Here is a 21,871-nt window from a genome sequence, read left to right on the forward strand (position 1 = left end):
TTATCCAGATCTCCCTACCCAGGGCCTTCTAAAACACCATCCTACCTACAAAACAGCTCCTCTCACAGCTCCTGCCTGTCTCTCATTTTGACCAGGCCTAGTAACTTGCTGCTAACTTATTTAATGTAATCAGGACAAAGAAAGTCACGGGGATTTGCCCCACCCAAATAAAAGTTTACATTTTTAGAGAGGATGTTGTCGTCTTAACCCAAAGGAGTCACTAGAGTGGAGGAAACAGTGAAAACTTTTCAGTGAAGGATAATTTTGGCTGTAGATATGTGTGTCCAGTGTCATTCCTTTACCAATTCTGTCTACTTCTAAGGCTAGCTCAGTATAGGAAGTCACTGATTCACTATGGTCTGTGAAAACACCTAGTTATCTAGGCCTTTCAACATCTAGTCATTTTAACCTTCAGTAACATGCTCTCAGAACTCTTGAGGTAGTTAACTATTCTGGCTCAGTCTTTCCTGTGCCCAGAAGTATACAGCCATGAGCAGAACCTTCTTTTCAAGGTCCAAGGGAGAAGCAATCGTTCCAGGCCCTCCCAACCTTACTTCCCATTTGCCACACCCATACATGTATGGGTATTTGGCAATAACCATGCCTTCTTGAGCTAAAACCATCAAAACTAAGTCTGATTTATAGAGCAGATAATCTATAGCACTATACAGGTACCTTTTTAATGTAGTAAATGTATACCAGAAATTATACCAGAAAGGAAGTTAGAATGACAATGATAAACTATCCACTTCATTCTCTGCCTGGGCCTGCCTGTTCCTGGAAATTTCAGATATGAAATTTTACTTCAGTTACATTATTAACTTGAACTCTCCAATGAAGTTTTTTAAAAGACAAAGAATTTGTGGGGTAAAGTTTGCTGTATTCTTATTAGTAGCATTTGTGTATTATAGGTTTCAATAAATGGGATTTTATTTAGTCAGAGTAGTTCTATTGTAGATTATATACAGAATATAAGGCAGGGCTAAGTTATTCATTACAGTGAACAAGATTTCTAAAATTACTAGGATTTATAATATTTTTATTAGAATAATTAGTATTTTAAATGTTCTCAGACATTCAAAATTATTTGGTCATATAAACTAAATCCTCTAAAAGTTCCTCAGTGTAAAGCATGTTCACTTCTTGTTTCAGGTGGGGCCTACTACCTTATTTCCAGAAGCTTAGGGCCCGAGTTTGGTGGGTCTATAGGCTTGATCTTTGCTTTTGCCAATGCAGTGGCTGTTGCTATGTATGTGGTGGGATTTGCTGAGACTGTGGTAGATCTTCTTAAGGTAATTAAAAGCTTTTCTTTTCTTCACCCAAGCAAGATAATTTGGTTTATTTTGCTTTTTCAGGGCACTAGGGGATATCATTATGGCAAGATGAGAGGAAACAGATTTATTCTGCAGAATATTGACGCTGAATATAGTTGAAGGAGCCCTAGGCTTGGCATGAGAACTGGCTCAGAGTCCTGGCTCTCATACTTACCAGCTGAGAGATTCTGGACCAGTCCCTCTGTTCATCTGAACCTTGTTTTTCAAATCTATAGTATGGGCTAATAATATTGTTTATGTCTATCACAGAAATGTGGTACAGATCAAATGAAATAATGTACATGAAATACAGTGTAAAATATGAAAGAAAAGATAATGGGAATTATTGTCAGCAGCAATATTACTATTATGGTTATAGATTTCCAAAGGGAAAGAAAGTTCAAACATTAGAAGAACTCACTGCAGGAAACTGGGCCTTTTTTAGTTTAGGTGCCCCATCTGGATGGTATATATGTGAACACATTAATTAGCGAGTATATGAGCTAACTTCTAGTCCTCCTTTTATGGTAATGATAGCAGACACTGAATTCAATTGGTACCTCTACTTGAAAATTAGATGAATAAATGAGTGGATTATAGTTCATAGTTTGTTCTTTAATTGAGTAGCATTTATTTTTTTTGATATTCACATTGGAAACCACTCATTTTTATTCTTCTAAGATTCCCCTTGACACATAAAAATAACTAGTCATTCTTCTGAAACAAAACATGATATCTGTATGTACCCATAATTTTACTTAGTGCTACAGTAGATTTAAAAGCTGTGCCTAGAATGAATCCCTAAAATTTGTAACTCCTAACCTTGACTATCAAAGGCCTATTATCACAGGAAAAAATAAATTTAGATTATCTTCTCCAATTTATAAGCATTTCATTTTTCCATTATCCTGTGTAGCCCCAGACATTAGTGCATGGTATCTCTTCTCACTGTTAAATTCTACAATAAGACATATAGGCAAAAAAAGCTTCTAACCATTTTAGTGATTTTTTTTTTTTGTTCCAGGAGAGTGATTCGATGATGGTGGATCCAACCAATGACATCCGGATAATAGGCTCCATCACAGTGGTGATTCTTTTGGGAATTTCAGTAGCTGGAATGGAATGGGAAGCAAAGGTGAATTTCTCAAAATGATATTACCAACAACTGCTAGTGAATTTCTCAAAATGATATTACCAACAACTGCTAGTCAGCTTCCCGAACAAATTGCAGGAATAGAAGGAACTCCATATTCAAAAAGAATTGCTGTTATTACTTTCTATGATAAAAGGAGCCAGGTCAGTGCTTGGTGGAACACCAAGCCCTCAAAGCACGAAGTCCAGGCAGTCCAGCTCATGTGATCAGGCCTGTGCTTTGTCCTTGATGCTACAGTAACAGTAACGGAGCCAACAAGATTACTGCCATCTTCACACCCTGGTATCCCCTTCCAAGCTGGCTGTGAGTGCTGAAGCCCACAAGAAATGGCAAGTGTGTTGGGAGAAAAAAAAAAGGCAGAAACTATCATTCCCCTCTGAAATCCAGTACTCCAGCAGCAAATTTGAGGGCATCAGAAGCCCTGGAACTAGAGAATATCTGGAGTTAACTATTAGTAAATCAGTTAGTAAATTTCGGAATGATGGAGACCACGTCTTTTGCTTGCCTTGTAACTCTCGACAGTGACTAGTACAATTGAAACTCCTATGTTCCTATGTGCCTGGAGGTGCAATAACGAGACATCAAGTGGTCACCAGAAATGAAAAGATAGCCAAAGCCTCCCACTTACATAAGACAATAGGAAACATTCCCACCTGGCATTTATTTCCAGATTATGCATTCATACATCAAACAAAAATTGACGAAGTGCTTATCATGTACTGGGCATTCTGCTAGGCACTGTATATTCAGTTGTGACCCACACAGGCACAATTCCTGCCATAGTTGAGCATATGGTCTACGGGGAGCTGAGTAATAAACAAGTAAATATAGAATGGTAAATTGTGAAAGTGCTCTAAAGTAAATAAACAGGGCACTGAGATAGAACGTAACAGGGGGAACATACGTCAGATTATTCCTGGAGGGAGGCAATGTAGTTTCATAACAGTAGAAGGTAGAATTTAAAGCTCCAGCTCTGTAGTTAGAGTGGAGTTGAACCTGGTTTATGTCTATATGACCTTTAGTAAATTACTTCACCTCTCTGTTTCTCAGTTTCTTTATCTTTAAAATGATGATAGCAGTATTACCTACTTCATACAGTTGTGGGTGGTATTATTTACCTGAAAGAATATTGGTAAAGTTAGATGTGCATCTGTTGTATTGTAAGCCCTCTGTGAACATTAGCTGTTATTGTTTAGATTCAGTGATCAAGAAAGGCCTCTCTGTGGAGGTAACTAACACATAATGGATGAGAGGAAAGATACAGTTTTGCAAAGTATAGGGAAAAGTGTGTTTCCAGCAGAGGGAACAGCATATGGGAATGCCAAGCCAATAACCTCTATGAAATGTCAGATGGACTAAAGAACAGTGATTTGGCTGGTCAACCTTGCAGACTGCTTATGCTGGGCACACACTGGTATGGTAGCCCAACGTCAAGTGCACTAGGCATCATGGGAATTCTATGCATCATTCTGTGTTCTCATACTCCTTCTGCAGTTATTACTGTGAAGGGGAGGAATCCATAGGTGCTCTGCCTAGGAAAGAAACCAACTCTATCAGTGTTCAATCTTTAGGCTCCGTTTATATTCTTAGGAACACTGCACTAAGTTACCCACTTAGTACTTGAAATGCTCTTGAAATGTCACCTTCAAGTGCCCAAGCACATGCACCCACTGAAAATGTAACATCTATACTCAGGCCAAATAAGGCTCATTAAGATGCCATTTTATGAGAACACACTTATTACTTACTTTGGATAGTAGAATCTTAACTGGAATTATTAGATAGGGTCTTTCTTCAGTGGGCACTTATAACTTTTATAATTATGTAAAAAGTCATTGAACAAATCTAATTTGACCTCCTGTTACTTTGTCATTCCAGGCTCAAGTGATTCTTCTGATCATTCTTCTCATTGCTATTGCAAACTTCTTCATTGGAACTGTCATTCCATCCAACAATGAGAAAAAGTCCAGAGGTTTCTTTAATTACCAAGGTACATATGACAAATAACTTGCTCTGCAATAAATGGTTCTCCATTGCCTGCCCACATCACCATCCCCATGATTCCTACCCCGGCCACTGGAATCCCAGTGTGATCCAGGGAAGAGCCTGGGGTTGGAGTCAGGAGAACCAGAGTGAGTCTCAATCCTGCTGCAAACTGACATGATTGCTTCTCAGATTTTCCTGCCAAGGTGGGGGTGATGATAACAACTTCCTAAAGGGATTTTGAAAAGCAAGTAAGATAGCAGATGTTAAAGTGATTTGGACACATTGTTGTCTCTGTCAAATAGTAGAAGTAGAAGTAGAGTGCATGTACAAGAAAGAGAACATAGCTCAGACAATGTGTCCAACCACTGAGAGCACTGAAGTCAAACACATTTTTTCTTCCTGCTAGAATTTTGTACCTTGCTTTCTTATAGCATTACCTAGTTGAGCATCACTGTCAGGTTTGCAAGCATAAAAGATTGTAGGACTTATTAATATAGCATCTGTGATAATGGCATGGCACTGGGCATAAATTTTGACTTCTCTCTTCTATTCTACTCTGCCTATCCACTCTTTCCTATCTTTCCACTCTAGTTTACTCAAGAATCCACTGCTGAGGGTTTTTTACATTTCCCTTCATTATTTACTCGGTTGTCAGTATTTGTTCCCTTTTTATATCACATCACTTCTTTCTTCCTGATTCTTTTTCTTTGTAAAATTGTCTTGTTTGCTTTGCAAATCCTTTTCCTTTTGATTCTTTTCCCTTCTTCCAGCTCGTGCTGTAATTTTTATGTTTTAAATTTTCTTTCCTTATTTTTGCATCATCCTAGATTCTTTTGTTCATATTTTTCTTCCTTCCTTTTCTTTCTTTGTTTTTCTTCTACATTGTTCCTTTTCTTTTTTTTAAGTTTTTTTCTTTTTTTTTAAACTAATTTTTTGGCTGCATTGGGTCATTGTTGCTGCACGCGGGCTTTCTCTAGTTGCAGCAAGCAGGAGCTACTCTTCATTGCAGTGTGCAGGCTTCTCACTGCGGTGGCTTCTCTTGTTGCTGAGCACAGGCCTTAGAGCGCACGGTCTTCAGTAGTTGTGGCATGTGGGCTCAGTAGTTGTGGCTTGCGGGCTCTAGAGCACAGGCCCGGTAGTGCTTGTGGTGCACGAGCTTAGTTGCTCCATGGCATGTGGGATCTTCCCAGACCAGGGCTCGAACCCGTGTCCCCTGCATTGGCAGGCGGATTCTTAACCACTGTGCCACCAGGGAAGTTTCTGTTTTCTTTTCATTTAAATAATTTGGTGACAACCTGTGGGATGTTACTATTTTATGACCAAAGCTCCTCTCTCTCTCTCTCTCTCTCTCCATATATATGTATTATATATAAAGAGAGAAAAAAATATATATATAGTCTCCTATACATGAGAATTTGGTATAAGGATCTAAGATCCAACTCTAGACACAGGGGCAGGGAGGTTAGTACATTAGTAAAAAAAACTCTAAGATAGCCTCACCCATAAGTTTCTCCTACAATGTTTTTTAAAAAGGCATAGAAAAGCAGTGTGCTGATTAAGGTGCATATATAAGTGAGAATGTAGCTGTATGTGTGTAGGGCAATGTTGTGTGGTATATTTGTGAGTATGCCAGTAGGGTCATGAGAGAATTTTCCATTTCCTTCTTTTTCAATCTTCTAGATTCAAAGAAGGTAGACAGCATGGGTCTCTGTTTGCATGAAAATTATTGATTTTTCAGGGTATGTCCTAGAGATCTAAAACCTTCTGACATGTATTTTGACTCTTGGCAAATATTCACATGAGGTTCATCAGCAGTACACCAATATCTTCAAGCTCATTCCATTTAGATTATAGGGACACTTTGCATTTAGGGCTATAGAAGCCAAATGTAACTTTATCTCCTACCTGTGAAGAAAGTCTACATGATAATTTTCTCATTATTTGTGTTGCAGCATCAATATTTGCAGAAAACTTTGGGCCAAGCTTCACAAAAGGTGAAGGCTTCTTCTCTGTCTTTGCCATTTTTTTCCCAGCAGCAACTGGGATTCTTGCTGGTGCCAATATCTCGGGAGATTTGGAGGTATGTTGTTTCCTCTGCTTTGTAATTCTGCGAGGTCATTGTGCACTTGGGCAGGACAAGGAGCTATAGACATCAGCAGTGACCATGTCTCTCTATAGATTTCAAAACTGTAAGATTTCTGCAAGGTTTCCTATTTATTTAAAAGTTCTCTCTTTAATGACACATTTTACTGCCAAACTATCCTATTCCAGATAGTTCTTCCAAAAGTCTTATTCAGTGATATCAGAAGGACAGAGTATATTGACAGTGTGTCATATTTCCAACAAAATGAATATAATTCAGTGAAAAAAAAAATATCAGAACCGGGCTTCCCTGGTGGCACAGTGGTTAAGAATCCTCCTGCCAATGTAGGGGATATGGGTTCGAGCCCTGGTCTGGGAGATCCACATGCCAGGGGGAACTAAGCCTGTGAGCCACAACTACTGAGCCTGTGCTCTAGAGCCCATGAGCCACAACTACTGAAGCCCACATGCCTAGAGCCCATGCTCAGCAACAAGAGAAGCCACTGCAAAGAGAAGCCTGCGCACCGCAACGAAGAGTAGCCCCCGTTCGCTGCAACCAGAGAAAGCCCTCGCACAGTAACAAAGACCCAATGCAGCCAAAAATAAATAAATTTATTTAAAAAATATATCAGAACCACCCTTTCTCTTTTAAACACATAATGAATGGAATATTCAAGAAAAAACAAAACCAAATCACTTTATTACTGAATACTTATGTCATTAAATTCAGAGGTACATTCACTCATTTAATAGGTATTTATTTAGAAGTCTACTCATAATATTCTATGTTAAGTACTGTAAGGAGCATTGTATTAGTTAGGATATTAGTTTCAATGTTTTATAAAAGGCCAAGAGCAGTGACCTAAATAAGACAGAAGTTTGTTTTCCTAGTGCGTAAAAATTCAAGGCCATAGGCCATCTACTGGAATAAGAAAGGTCTGCTCCAAAAGGTAGCCCAGAAGACCCAGAAGACCTCTCTAGTATTACCATTACCTTGGGGTTTGCCCTCATCTTCAAGGTCCAAGATGACTGATCACTTCCAAGATCACATTCCAGTCCATAGGAAGGGGGTTAAGGAAGTAGAGAGCAAACAATCACTTCTGTTGACATTCCATTGACCGGAATTTAGTCTCTGTGACCTTACCTAGTTACAAAGAAGACTGGGAAATGTAATCTCTAGTATGTCACCAGATAAAATTTTAGGGGTTTCTAGTATTAAAAGGAGGAAGGTGAAAATGTATATTAGAGGACAATAAATAGTCTCTACCACACGTGAAAAAAAGTAGAAGACACAGGTTTTACCTCAATAAGTTTATAATCAACTTTGGAAGACAAGAAATATTTGCAAGAGTCATCAGGAGATAGGTATAAATGAAAACTGAAGGCATTGTCCAAGTTCATTATGAAATAAAAATAATGAAGAAATAATTACATTAGGGATGATTTTCTCAACAAAGTAACTTTTGAGCAGGAACTAAAAGCAAAGGCTGGATACTGACAACCAGTCAGAAAATATAAGGGTATTCCAGGCAGAAAAAACAAAAGAACAGACAGGAATGGGAAAACTGTGGGACAGTAAGGAGTCTCTCACAATTCAACTGGAGAAGCCTTGACGGGCTGGGTAACCTAATAAGGTAAGGAGAAAGGCTGTTGAAGGGACCTGAGCGAGAGAGGCTTACCCTAGAATATAATCCCATGAAAGTGGGGACTTTGCCTTTGGATTTGTGCACTGCTGTGTCCTTGGAGCTAGGAAAGCTTCAAAAAATATTTATTGAGTGAATGAATAAAGGCATTTAGATTTGTTATATTAAGGACTGCAGTGCCATGGTAAATTCTTTTTGTTTTTTTTAACATCTTTATTAGAGTATAATTGCTTTACAACGGTGTGTTAGTTTCTGCTTTATAACAAAGTGAATCAGCTATACATATACATATATCTCATATCTCCTCCCTCTTGCATCTCCCTCCCACCCTCCCTATCCCACCCCTCTACGTGGTCACAAAACACCTAGCTGATCTCCCTGTGCTATGCGGCTGCTTCCCACTAGCTAGCTATTTTACATTTGGTAGTGTATATATGTCCATGCTACTCTCTCACTTCATCCCAGCTTACCCTTCCCCCTCCCCGTGTCCTCAAGTCCATTCTCTATGTCTGTGTCTTTATTCTTGTCCTGCCCCTAGGTTCTTCAGAACCATTATTATTATTATTTTTTTAGATTCCATATATATGTGTTAGCATACAGTATTTGTTTTTCTATTTCTGAATTAACTTCACTCTGTATGACAGACTCTAGGTCCATCCATCTCACTACAAATAACTCAATTTCGTTTCTTTTATGGCTAGGTAATATTCCATTGTATATATGTGTCACATCTTCTTCAACCATTCATCTGTCAATGGACACTTACGTTGCTTCCATGTCCTGGGTATTGTAAATAGAGCTGCAATGAACATTGTGGTACATGACTCTTTTTGAATTATGGTTTTCTCAGGGTATATGCCCAGTAGTGGGATTGCTGGGTCGTATGGTAGTTCTATTTTTAGGTTTCTAAGGAACCTCCATACTGTTCTCCATAGTGGCTGTCTCAATATACATTCCCATCAACAGTGCAAGAGGGTTCCCTGTTCTCCACACCCTCTCCAGCATTTATTGTTTGTAGACCTTTTGATGATGGCCATTTGACTGGAGTGACGTGATACCTAATTGTAGTTTTGATTTGCATTTCTCTAATGATTAGTGATGTTGAGCATCCTTTCATGTGTTTGTTGGCAATCTGTATAACTTCTTTGGAGAAATGTCTATTTAGGTCTTTGGCCCATTTTTTGGAGTAAGTTGTTTGTTTTCTTGATATTGAGCTGCATGTAAATTTTGGAGATTAATCCTTTTTCAGTTACTTCATTTGCAAATATTTTCTCCCATTTTGAAGGTTGTCTTTTCATCTTGTTTATGATTTCCCTTGCTGTGCAAAGCTTTTCAGTTTCATTAGGTCCCATTTGTTTATTTTTGTTTCTATTTCCATTTCTCTAGGAGGTGGGTCAAAAAGGATCTTGCTGTGATTTATGTCATAGACTATTCTGCCTATGTTTTCCTCTAAGAGTTTTATAGTGTCTGGCCTTACATTTAGGTCTTTAATCCATTTTGAGTTTATTTTCTGTGTATGGTGTTAGGGAGTGCTCTACTTTCATTCTTTTGCATATAGCTGTCCAGTTTTCCCAGCACCACTTATTGAAAAGGCTGTCTTTTCTGCATTGTATACTCTTGCCTCCTTTATCAAAGATAAGGTGACCATATGTGCGTGGGTTTATCTCTGGGCTTTCTATCCTGTTCCATTGATCTATATTTTTGTTTTTGTGCTAGTACCATACTGTCTTGATGACTGTAGCTTTATAAGAGTCGGAAGTCCAGAAGCCTGATTTCTCCAGCTCCGTTTTTCTTTCTCAAGATCACTTTGGCTATTCGGGGTCTTCTGGTTTCCATACTAATTGTGAAATTTTTTCTTCTAGTTCTGTGAAAAATGCCAGTGGTAGTTTGATAAGTATTGCACTGAATCTGTAGATTGCTTTGGGTGGTATAGTCATTTTCACAATGTTGATTCTTCCAACCCAAGAACATGGCATATCTCTTCATCTGTTTGTATCATCTTTAATTTTTTTCATCAGTGTCTTATAGTTTTCTGCATACAGATCTTTTGTCTCCTTGGTAGGTTTATTCCTAAGTATTTTATTCTTTTTGTTACAATGGTAAATGGGAGTGTTTCCTTAATTTCTCTTTCAGATTTTTCATCATTAGTGTATAGGAATGCAAGAGATTTCTGTGCATTAATTTTGTATCCTGCTACTTTACCAAATTCATTGATTAACTCTAGTAGTTTTCTGGAAGCATCTTTAGGATTCTCTATGTATAGTATCATGTCATCTGCAAACAGTGACAGCTTTACTTCTTCTTTTCTGATTTGGATTCCTTTTATTTCCTTTTCTTCTCTGATTGCTGTAGTTAAAACTTCCAAAACTATGTTGAATAATAGTGGTGACAGTGGACAACTTTGTCTTGTTCCTGATCTTAGAGGAAATGATTTCAGTTTTTCACCATTGAGAACGATGTTGGCTGTGGATTTGTCACAGATGGCCTTTATTATGTTGAGGTAAATTCCCTCTATGCCTACTTTCTGGAGGGTTTCTATCATGAATGGGTGTTGAATTTTGTCGAAAGCTTTTTCTGCATCTATTGAGATGATCATGTGGTTTTTCTGCTTCACATTGATTGATTTGTGTATATTGAAGAATCCTTGCATTCCTGGGATAAACCCCACTTGATCATGGTGTATGATCCTTTTAATGTGCTGCTGGATTCTGTTTGCTAACATTTTGTTGAGGATTTTTGCATCTATTTTCATCAGTGATGTTGGACTGTAGTTTTCTTTCTTTGTGACACCTTTGTCTGGTTTTGGTATCAGGGTGATGGTGGCCTCATAGAATGAGTTTGGAGGTGTTCCTCCCTCTGCCATATATTGGAAGAGTTTGAGAAGGATAGTTGTTAGTTCTTCTCTAAATGTTTGATAGAATTCACCTGTGAAGCCATCTGGTCCTGGGCTTTTGTTTTTTGGAAGATTTTTAATCACAGTCTCAATTTCAGAGCTTGTGATTGGTCTGTTTATATATTCTACTTCTTCCTGGTTCAGTCTTGGAAGGTTGTGCTTTTCTAAGAATGTGTCCATTTCTTCCAGGTCGTCCATTTAATTGGCATAGAGTTGCTTGTAGTAATCTCTCATGCTCCTTTGTATTTCTGCAGTGTCAGTTGTTACTTCTCCTTTTTCATTTCTAATTCCATTGATTTGAGTATTCTCCCTTTTTATCTTGAGTCTGGCTAATGGTTTATAAATTTTATTTATCTTCTCAAAGAACCAGCTTTTAGTTTTATTGATCTTTGCTATCGTTTCCTTCATCTCTTTTTCATTTATTTCTGATCTGATCTTTATGATTTCTTTCCTTCTGCTAACTTTGGGGTTTTTTTGTTCTCTCTCCAATTGCTTTAGGTGTAAGTTTAGGTTGTTTATTTGAGATGTTTCTTGCTTCTTGAGGTTGGATTGTATTGCTATAAACTTCCCTCTTAGAACTGCTTTTGCTGCATCCCATAGGTTTGGGTCATCGTGTTTTCATTGTCATTTGTTTCTGGGTAGTTTTTGATTTCCTCTTTGATTTCTTCAGTGATCTCTTGGTTATTTAGTAGCATATTGTGTAGCCTCCATGTGTTTGTATTTTTTTTTTTACTGTAATTGATATCTAGTCTCATAGCGTTGTGGTCAGAAAAGATACTTGATATGATTTCAATTTTCTTAAATTTACCCAGGCTTGATTTGTGACCCAAGATATGATCTAACCTGGAGAATGTTCCTTAAGCAGTTGAGAAGAAAGTGTATTCTGTTGTTTTTGGATGGAATGTCCTATAAATATCAATTAAGTCCATCTTGCTTAATGTATCATTTAAAGCTTGTGTTTCCTTATTTAGTTTCATTTTGGATGATCTGTCCAATGGTGAAAGTGGGGTGTTAAAGTCCCCTACTATGGCTTTGTTACTGTCGATTTTCCCTTTTATGGCTGTTAGCATTTGCCTTATGTATTGAGGTGCTCTTATGTTGGATGCATAAATATTTACAATTGTTATATCTTCTACTTGGATGGATCCCTTGATCATTATGTTGTGTCCGTCTTTTTCTCTTGTAATACTATTTATTTTAAAGTCTATTTTGTCTGATATGAGAATTGCTACTCCAGCTTACTTTTGATTTCCTTTTGCATGGAATATCTTTTTCCATCCCCTCACTTTCAGTCTGCATGTGTCCCTAGGTCTGAAGTGGGTTTCTTGTAGGCAGCATATATATGGGTCTTGTTTTTCTATCCATTCAGCCCATCTATGTCTTTTGGTTGGAGCATGTAATCCATTTACTTTTAAGCTAATTATCAATATGTATGTTCCTATTACCATTTTCTTAATTGTTTTGGGTTTGTTATTGTAGGTCTTTTCCTTCTCTTGTGTTTCCTGCCTAGAGAAGTTCCTTTAGCATTTGTTGTAAAGCTGGTTTGGTGGTGCTGAATTCTCTTAGCTTTTGCTTGTCTGTAAAGGTTTTAATTTCTCTGTTGAATCTGAATGAGATCCTTGCTGGGTAGAGAAATCTTGGTTGTAGGATTTTCCCTTTCATCACTTTAAATATGTCCTGCCACTCCCTTCTGGCTTGCAGAATTTCTGCTGAAAGATCAGCTGTTAACCTTATGGGGATTCTTTTGTATGTTATTTGTTGTTTTTCCCTTTCTGCTTTTAATATTTTTTGTATTTAATTTTTGATAGTTTGGTTAATATGTGTCCTCGTGTGTTTCTCTTTGGATTTATCCTGTATGAGACTCTCTTTGCTTCCTGGACTTGATTAACCATTTCCTTTTCCACATTAGGGAAGTTTTCATCTATAATCTCTTCAAATATTTTCTCAGTCCCTTTCTTTTTCTCTTCTTCTTCTGGGAGTCCTATAATTCGAATGTTGGTGCATTTAATGTTGTCTCAGAAGTCTCTGAGACTGTCCTCAATTCTTTTCATTCTTTCTTCTTTATTCTGCTCTGCGGTATTTATTTCCACTCTTTTATCTTCCAGGTCACTTATCCGTTCTTCTGCCTCAGTTATTCTGCTATTGATTCCTTCTAGAGAATTTTTAATTTCATTTATTGTGTTGTTTATCATTGTTTGTTTGCTCTTTAGTTCTTCTAGGTCCTGTTAAACATTTCTTGTATTTTCTCCATTTTATTTCCAAGATTTTGGATCATCTTTACTATCATTACTCTGAATTCTTTTTCAGGTAGACTGCCTATTTCCTCTTCATTTGTTTGGTCTGGTGGTTTTTACCTTGCTCCTTCATCTGCTGTGTGTTTCTCTGTCTTCTCATTTTGCTTATCTTACTGTGTTTGGGGTCTCCTTTTCGCAGGCTGCAGGTTCATAATTCCCGTTGTTTTTGGTGTCTGTCCCCAGTGGCTACAGTTGCTTCAGTGGGTTGTGTAGGCTTCCTGGTGGAGGGGACTAGTGCCTGTGTTCTGGTTGATGAGGCTGGATCTTGTCTTTCTGGTGGGCAGGTCCACGTCTGGCGGTGTGTTTTGGCATGTCTGTGGACTTATTATGATTTTAGGCAGCCTCTCTGTTAATGGGTGGGGTTGTATTCCTGTCTTGCTAGTTGTTTGGAATAGGGTGTCCAGCACTATAACTTGCTGGTTGTTCAGTGGAGCTGGGCCTTAGCATTGAGATGGAGTTCTCTGCGAGAGCTTTCGCCGTTTGATATTACATGGAGCCAGGAGGTCTCTGGTGGACCAATGTCCTGAACTTGGCTCTCCCACCTCAGAGGCACAGGCCTGACACCCGGCTGGAGCACCAAGTCCCTGTCAGCCACAACGCTCAGAAGATAAGGGAGAGAAAAAGAAAGGAAGGAAGGAAGGAAGGAAGGAAGGAAGGAAGGAAGGAAGGAAGGAAGGAAGGAAGGAAGGAAGGAAAGAAGGAAGGAAGGAAGAGAGAAGGAGAGAAGGTGAGAAGGAAAGAAGGAAAGAAGGAAAGGAAAGAAGGAAAGAAGGAAAAGAAAGATGGAAAGAAAGAAAAAGAAGGAAGGAAGGAAGGAAGGAAGAAAGGAAGGAAAATAAAGTTATTGAAATAAAAAATTTTAAAAATTAAAAATAAAAATTTTTTTTTAAGTAATAAAGAAAAAGGAAATGAACAGACAGAACCCTAGGACAAGTGGTAAAAGCAAAGCTGTACAGACAAACTCACACAAAGAAGCATACACATACACACTCACAAAAAGAGAAAAAGGAAAAAAAACTATATATATAAAAAAAAAAGGGAGGGAGCAACCAAATCAATAAACAAATCTACCAATGATAATAAACTCTAAATACTAAACTAAGATAAACATAAAACCAGAAACAAATTAGGTACAGAAAGCAAACCCCACGTGTACAGTTGCTCCCAATGTCCAATGCCTCAATTTTGGGATGATTCATTGTTTATTCAGGTATTCCAGAGATGCAGGGTACATCAGGTTGATTGTGGAGATTTAATCTGCTGCTCCTGAGGCTGCTGGGAGAGATTTCCCTTTCTCTTCTTTGTTCCCACAGCTCCTGGGGTTCAGCTTTGGATTTGAACCTGCCTCTGTGTGTAGGTCACCTGAGAGTGTCTGTTTTTCACCCAGAGAGGACGGGGTTAAAGGAGCAGCTGATTAGGGGGCTCTGGCTCACTCAGGCCAGGGGTGGGTGTGTGTGTGGGGGGGAGGGGGGTGGGTATGGAATGCAGGGTGAGCCTGCAGCGGCAGAGGCCAGTGTGACGTTGCAACAGCGTGAGGAATGCCGTGCTTTCTCCCGGGGAAGTTGTCCCTGGATCACGGGACCCTGGAAGTGGCGGGCTGTACAGGCTCCCAGGAGGGGAGGTGTGGACAGTGACCTGTGCTCGCACACAGGCCTCTTGGTGGCTGCAGCAGCAGACTTAGCGTCTCACACGCATCTCTGGTGTCCGTGCTGATAGCCGCGGTTTGCGCCCGTCTCTGGAGTTCGTTTAGGCGGTGCTCTGAAACCCCTCTCCTCTCGCACCCCGAAACAATGGTCTCTTGCCTCTTCAGCAGCTCCACACTTTTCCCGGGACTGCCTCCCAGCTAGCTGTGGCGCACTAACCCCTTCAGGCTGTGTTCACACAGTCAACCCCAATCCTTTCCCTGGGATCCTACCAAAGCCCGAGCCTCAGCTCCCAGCCCCTGCCCACCCCGGTGGGGGAGCAGAGAAGCCTCTCGGGCTGCTTAGTGCTGGTTGGCACCAATCCTCTGGACGGGAATCTCTCCTCTGCACCCCTGTTGCTGTGCTCTCCCTCCGTGGCTCCAAAGCTTCCCTCCCACCCCACCCCCAGTGAAGGGACTTTCTAGTGTGTGGAAACTTTTCCTCCTTCACAGCTCCCTCCCCGAGGTGCAGGTCCTGTCCCTATTCTTTTGTCTCTGTTTTTTCTTTTGGCCTACCCAGGTACATGGGGAGTTTCTTTTTTTTTTTTAACATCTTTATTGGAGTATAATTGCTTTACAATGGTGTGTTAGTTTCTGCTTTATAACAAAGTGAATCAGTTACACATATACATATGTTCCCATATCTCTTCCCTCTTGTGTCTCCCTCCCTCCCACCCTCCCTATCCCACCCCTCTAGGTGGTCAGGTCTGAGGTCTTCTGCCAGCGTTCCGTAGGTGTTCTGTAGGGGCTGTTCCGCATGTAGATGTATTTCTGATGTATTTGTGGGGAGGAAGGTGATCTCCATGTCTTACTCCTCCGCCATCTTGAAGGTCTCTCCACGGGAAATTCTTAAGCAGCGATATGGCATAAAAAAATAGTATGCTAAGGCTCAGAAAAATTAAGTAACTTGTTCAAAATGATTCAAGTTGTAAGCAGTACTGCTTAGCCAAATTTAGCTCTGGACGTTGAGCTTCTGGTTTCTCCGATTTGGAAAAGTATCAGAGGTCACTGATATACATTTCTGTAAACTGTAAGACCACATTTAAATGAAAAAATATTGTGCTTTCTTTAGACGCCTCAGAAACAAGTTTTTATTATTAGATGCTTAGTAGTCAGTTCACCTCAACCAACACGTATTACTTATACCAGGCACCAGAGAAGCGAAGAAGAGCTTGCTTGATCCTTCTCTCAAGGAGCTCATGGTCTACGAGAGAGACAGGTTAACTCTATATGAGTCATAAAAAAACAAGAACAAAATCTTGTGCAAGGGAAAGATGAAACAGTAACTGCCTGTCCCCAAAGAAGTAAGGGAAGTCTTTCAGAGGAGGGGACACTCAATCCAGATTTGAAGGGATGAATAGGAGTCCATCAATAGCTTTTGTTAGAGTTAGGAGAGGAAATGGAAAGGATTTTTTTTTCTTTTTTTACTATGATCTGCTGCAGGAAAACATTATGTATCACAACCAAGTGCCTACATGCAAAAATTTCTCCGAACAGTTCAATACTTTATTACAAAGGATGTCTCCTGATATTTTCACACCAGTTCCTTTCTACTGTATTCTTTTCATGCTGGTTGTAACCTAGTGAATTGATTCCATGGTGAACAGAAGCTCAGATTTGGCCATTGGGGTTGAAATGGTGGAAGGACATCAGAGGTGAGATGTCAAATGGGCAGCTACATTTACGAGTCTAGAGCTCTGGAAAGAAATTAGGCCAGGACTGGAAGCCATGGCATGGATGAGTCCATTCAGATCTGGGTAAGAAGGAGGAGAGAAGCAGACCAAGGTAGCACCCAGGGGATATTCAAAATATAAATGGTAGAAAAGGAGTCCACAGAGAAGAAAAAGAAAGAGCTAAGAGGTAGGTGAACTCAAGAGAAAGTCAAGAGAGGAGAATGCTATGAGAAGTAATAATTAACATGATCAAAAGCCAGAGTGGTCAAGCATGTTAAGGACTGAGAGGTGACCACGTGTTGGGAAGTGGCAAGGAAACTTCAGAACTTATAGATAATATTTCTTTCTGAGAGTGAAACTAGAACATATTAGATTCAGTTCAACTTAGTAAACATGTATTGTTTATATACTATGAGGGTATGCAAGACTCTACCTCTGCTCACAGCCTCAGAATCCTTCTCAAGATGGCTCTTCAGGCTGCCAGTGACAGTTAACAAGCATTAGCACAAGGGGATGCTACAAGGTTCCCATCCTGAACCTTCTATTTGCTAACACAGTATTGATGATCTGTAAATACGTGCCTGGGAGAGGACTTGGGAGGTACCCAGGTCTAATCAGGACAGTTAAGATGCAGTTTCAGAGATGTAAGATTAGGATATGGTTGACACTCAACCAGCAGCAATCTAGTAGACTGCACTCTGTCCTAAGGAAAAAAATAAAATATTAAATAAAGAAAGGTGAAGGAAGGTGAGCTTTTGGGTTACTGTTTGAGGGATGAAAATTAACATTTAGAGTGAAAACTAAGAATCTATGTCCTGAGCCCTGTCTAGGGGAAATGTATCCAGAGCAGACAACGTGAGTATATGACCAGACATTAAGATATTGGCATCCCGATTTATATCAGGTCAAGTTTGACCCTCGTGTTAAGTCCTAAATAAGTAAATTTAGAGCTTGTAGCAGATAGTTCTAAATATAAACTAAGTGTTCGTATTTTAGGTATAAGACTGCTGTCCATCTTCATACCTCTTTTCCTTTCTTCCCACTTAACATCAATTCTTCACATTTCACTCAGATCCCAAGAAATCCTTAATCAATAAAATAAAAATTGAACATACCATGAATGAGATTGAGTGGGGTCACTTTCAGCCATGGTTGCCTTCTTCTTCCTTCTATGTGCTACTCAGTTACACACACTTGCCACATTCTCTTTTTGAGACAGTAGTTTGGAATGAAGAGGTTGGATACGTCTGTATCAGAACAAACCATGTGTGCAGATATTCCTACAAGGATGGGAAGGAATGAGTAATTACAGAGTGGCTCCATAGGGCTGGCTTACTCTCCTGTGGGGGTAGATTTGCTTGGTTTAGTTAACATTTCCAGCTGTCAGGTTGTGTCTGCATTCACCATGAGTTGATTTTTCTGATGGATTTGATCAGCAGATTTAAGTTAACAAAACACAAAACTCAGATTTTGACTGCATTGATTGCTCACTTGTATCGATGAGTCTCATGACCTCTGGTGGGGGAACTGATGTCTACTGAGATTGTGCTTTCTTCAATTTGGTATTTATTGACTCCTGCTATATGCCAGCACTGTCTTTTATAAGCAGTGAATACACTGAAATCTCTATTTAATAATCCCTGTTAAGTTGAATTCTATTATTTAGAAGTTATGCTGCTTGGAAATTGATCATTATATGATTTAGCCCCCAAAATAGGACATAAAGTGGTATATTATATATGATGTGAGCTCAGCTCAGTGAATTTATATATATTTATGGGCAAGAGAAAAGCCCATTTTCTGGTAAAAGCTTAAATTTGCCTCTTTCTTTATGCCTGCTTATGGAAATTAATATCTCCCATTGTAGTTATTCCTGAACTAGATTCCAAATGGGAGATTTGAGGGATTGGAGAATTTAGCAGATCACCTTTTTGCTCAGTCAAAAGTAATTTTTTTTAAAGTAAGCCTAAGCTTAGTACAAAACAAATACACACACAGATATCGTCAATGTGCCGGGTATGTTTGTGTGTCCCCCCTAATACTTTAAGGTCTGATACATCTGCATGAAATTCACAGGAGATAAAGGGGAGGGGAAGGCAGTGGTGAACCAACCAGTCCACTTTTCTATAGAAACTCCCTCCTGGACAGTTATAAATCTCTTCTGTTCAGCACAAAGTTATACAGATTTCTTTATTCTCTCTAAACACCCTGCCTTTGTCCAAAAAGAACTGGAGCTCACCACTTTGCCATTTGCTTGATTTTTTCTTTAGACCTCGCCTCAGGAAGGGTAGCCTAAAATTTTCAAAATACAGAACTAACTCCAAGTGATGTCTGTTTCTTATTCCACTCTATCTCCTCATTCCTCCACATTATTTTTTCAAAGGATCCCCAAGATGCTATCCCCAGAGGGACCATGCTGGCCATCTTCATCACCACTGTCGCCTACATAGGAGTTGCTATTTGTGTCGGTAAGTTGTGTGTCTCTGGTGTCAGAATGCCAGAATTACAAGGGGTCCAGTTGTTTTTCATGTCAAGTGGGCTTTCCATGGAACGTAAGTTGAAATTTTTTAAATAGGCAACAATTTTAATTCCCTTCTTGGATGCTCTAGGAGTTTGAATGCAATTAAGCTGTAACACAGGTGCCTCTGGGTCAGGTATAGAGTAGAGGTAATCAGATTGTCATTCTACCCGAACACAGAAAGGATCCCATTTTGCTGCTCTAAGTGATGTTTCCACTGCCAAGGAAGCCACCATCTCCGGCACCCTCCTCCCTTGCCTTTAGGAGGCAGGTGAGGAACAGAGTAAGAGAAAAGAAGCCCAAAATACAAAACAACAATGACAAAAGCCTTAGGAAAGTACACAAGATACAGAATTGATGACTGTGTCTCCTCCTTGCACTGCTGTCCCTAATATGGAAATGTCACTGTCACCAATTGGCAGGCAATCAGACTAGACCCAGCTGCCAGCAGTGTGGGCAGCCAGCCCCCACATCGCTCAGTGAGCATAAAATATGTGGATTTGCCTGCTGTTCTTTTTTTTAAAATTTATTTATTTTAAACGTCTTTATTGAAGTATAACTGCTTTACAATGGTGTGGTAGTTTCTGCTGTATAACAAAGTGAATCAGCTATACATATACATATATCCCCATATCCCCTCCCTCTTGCATCTCCCTCCCACCCTCCCTATCCCACCCCTCTAGGTGGTCACAAAGCACTGAGCTGATCTCCCTCTGCTATATGCAGCTGCTTCCCACTAGCTATCTATTTTACATTTGGTAGTGTATATATGTCCATGCCACTCTCTCACCTGGTCCCAGCTTACCCTTCTCCCTCCCCGTGTCCTTAAGTCCATTCTCTACGTCTTCATCTTTACTCCTGCCCTGCCCCTAGGTTCTTCAGAACCTTTTTTACTTTCCATATATATGTGTTAGCATACAGTATTTGTTTTTCTCTTTCTGACTCACTTCACTCTGTATGACAGTCTTATTACTCAGCCATAAAAAGAAACAAAATTGAGCTATTTGTAGTGAAGTGGATGGACCTAGAGACTGTCATGCCTGCTCTTCTTAAGCTGACTTTTGTTCCACGTGCTGCCTGCAGCCACACCTCCTCCTGGTTGGGGGTCACCTCAAGCTTATGCCATTATTGGAGAGGAAGGAATGTGGAACATTCAGAGAAGAAAACTTTTCTGTGCACACTCAGGAATACAGCTCCAGGCTGGACAACTATGGAAGCCCAGATGGCCAGTTAAAAGGGCACATCCTGATTGTCCTCTGCTTACTATAAAGGAAATTGATAAAGTACATATATCTGGAGTTGGATTCTTCAGAAAAAAACAAAACAATTAACTTAGGTTCTTTCTTCTCTCACTGTCTCTTATTTCAAGAAATTGGATAATGTTGTTAATTGTATTGTTGTGACATTTCCAAGTTTAGTTACAGGCAAAGAGATTTTATTCCAGTGCTTTAGGAAATCGACACATTTTTTAATGACCTTGAAATCACCTAAATTTCCCAAATGGTTTTACTTTCTCACACAAAGTAAGGAGGAAGAAATGAGTAAAGGAATACACCTGACTTCAGAGATTCTTCTCCTTTATTGCTTCTTATGGGTAGAAAAATCTGTGTTCCTATACTTTTTCCAGGGTAAGAAAAGGATAGTCATGGGGTCCTGGGCCTGTCATTAGAGCAAATAATGGTTCATGGCTTGGCTTCATAGGAATTTGGGGAGTTCTACTATGCAGAAGTTAAAACACTTCTGATTTTAAAAAGTCAGCTCAACATAAATGAACAATGCAAAAAGGTAAAATCTGAAATGGATAGTTTTGCTTGGTAACCAACATCCATACTTTCAAGTATTTAAGCAGAGGCTGGCAGGCCACTTCTCAGGGCTATATAAAAAGGATTCCTGCACTGATTATTTTAAATGGCTCTTTCAACTAAAAGATTCTACAAGCTTTAAGTCTTTCCCAGATTCAAAGAGCAGGAATTCCATGCCTATAATTGAGGGTTCCTATTAGTATCTGTTGCTGAGACGTCTCTTAAAATAATTAGTAAGGAATGAGAACTCACCCTGCCTGGAGACTGAAAAGCAAAATGAACAGTTTCATTGACTAGCATTTAGTTTGCAAAGTATTTATCCTTCAGGTAGTTCACAAAAGTTTATATATCACACCTATGTTCATATCTTTCAATAATCCTATCAAATACATAATGGCGAGATAACAGTTAGAAAAATTAATAATAACAGTCAGTGATTAAAATATATATCAAGAATCTTTAAAAAGTTCATAACTCATTTTAGGGAATCTATCCTAGAGAAATGCTTCGAATTACAGAAGAAAGATTTTATGTGCAAAGATGTTCATAGGATTGTTTGTAATGGAAAATAACAGAAATACCCAAATGTATAAAAATAATAGAATAGACTGAGATAAATATTTGATAGGATGTTATTTGACCATGAATATTACCTAGGAAATCTTAATATTTTATCTCAAAATATTTTCTGTATCATTTAAACCATTAAAATTGTATAAGTAAAATTATAATGGTTTAAAAAAGTTATGCAAAGGGCTTCCCTGGTGGCACAGTGGTTGAGAGTCCGCCTGCCGACGCAGGGGACACGGGTTCGTGCTGCGGTCCGGGAAGAT

General features: G+C 39.3%; 1 protein-coding gene across 3 annotated transcripts in view; it reads left to right on the forward strand.

Moving 5' to 3' along the window:
• Window positions 1-21,871, forward strand: part of SLC12A1 (solute carrier family 12 member 1) — an 89,895-nt gene that overhangs the window by 17,937 nt on the left and 50,087 nt on the right. For all 3 annotated transcript variants that reach the window (XM_060149422.1, XM_060149409.1, XM_060149413.1), the window contains exons 5-9: window positions 1,153-1,292; window positions 2,338-2,448; window positions 4,345-4,456; window positions 6,405-6,532; window positions 19,102-19,186. In XM_060149422.1, coding sequence (XP_060005405.1) covers window positions 1,153-1,292; window positions 2,338-2,448; window positions 4,345-4,456; window positions 6,405-6,532; window positions 19,102-19,186 — 576 coding nt within the window. The remainder of the gene's footprint in view (window positions 1-1,152; window positions 1,293-2,337; window positions 2,449-4,344; window positions 4,457-6,404; window positions 6,533-19,101; window positions 19,187-21,871) is intronic.

The sequence above is a fragment of the Lagenorhynchus albirostris genome, chromosome 1 (genome assembly GCF_949774975.1).
Source record: "Lagenorhynchus albirostris chromosome 1, mLagAlb1.1, whole genome shotgun sequence".
Lineage (NCBI taxonomy): Eukaryota > Metazoa > Chordata > Mammalia > Artiodactyla > Delphinidae > Lagenorhynchus > Lagenorhynchus albirostris.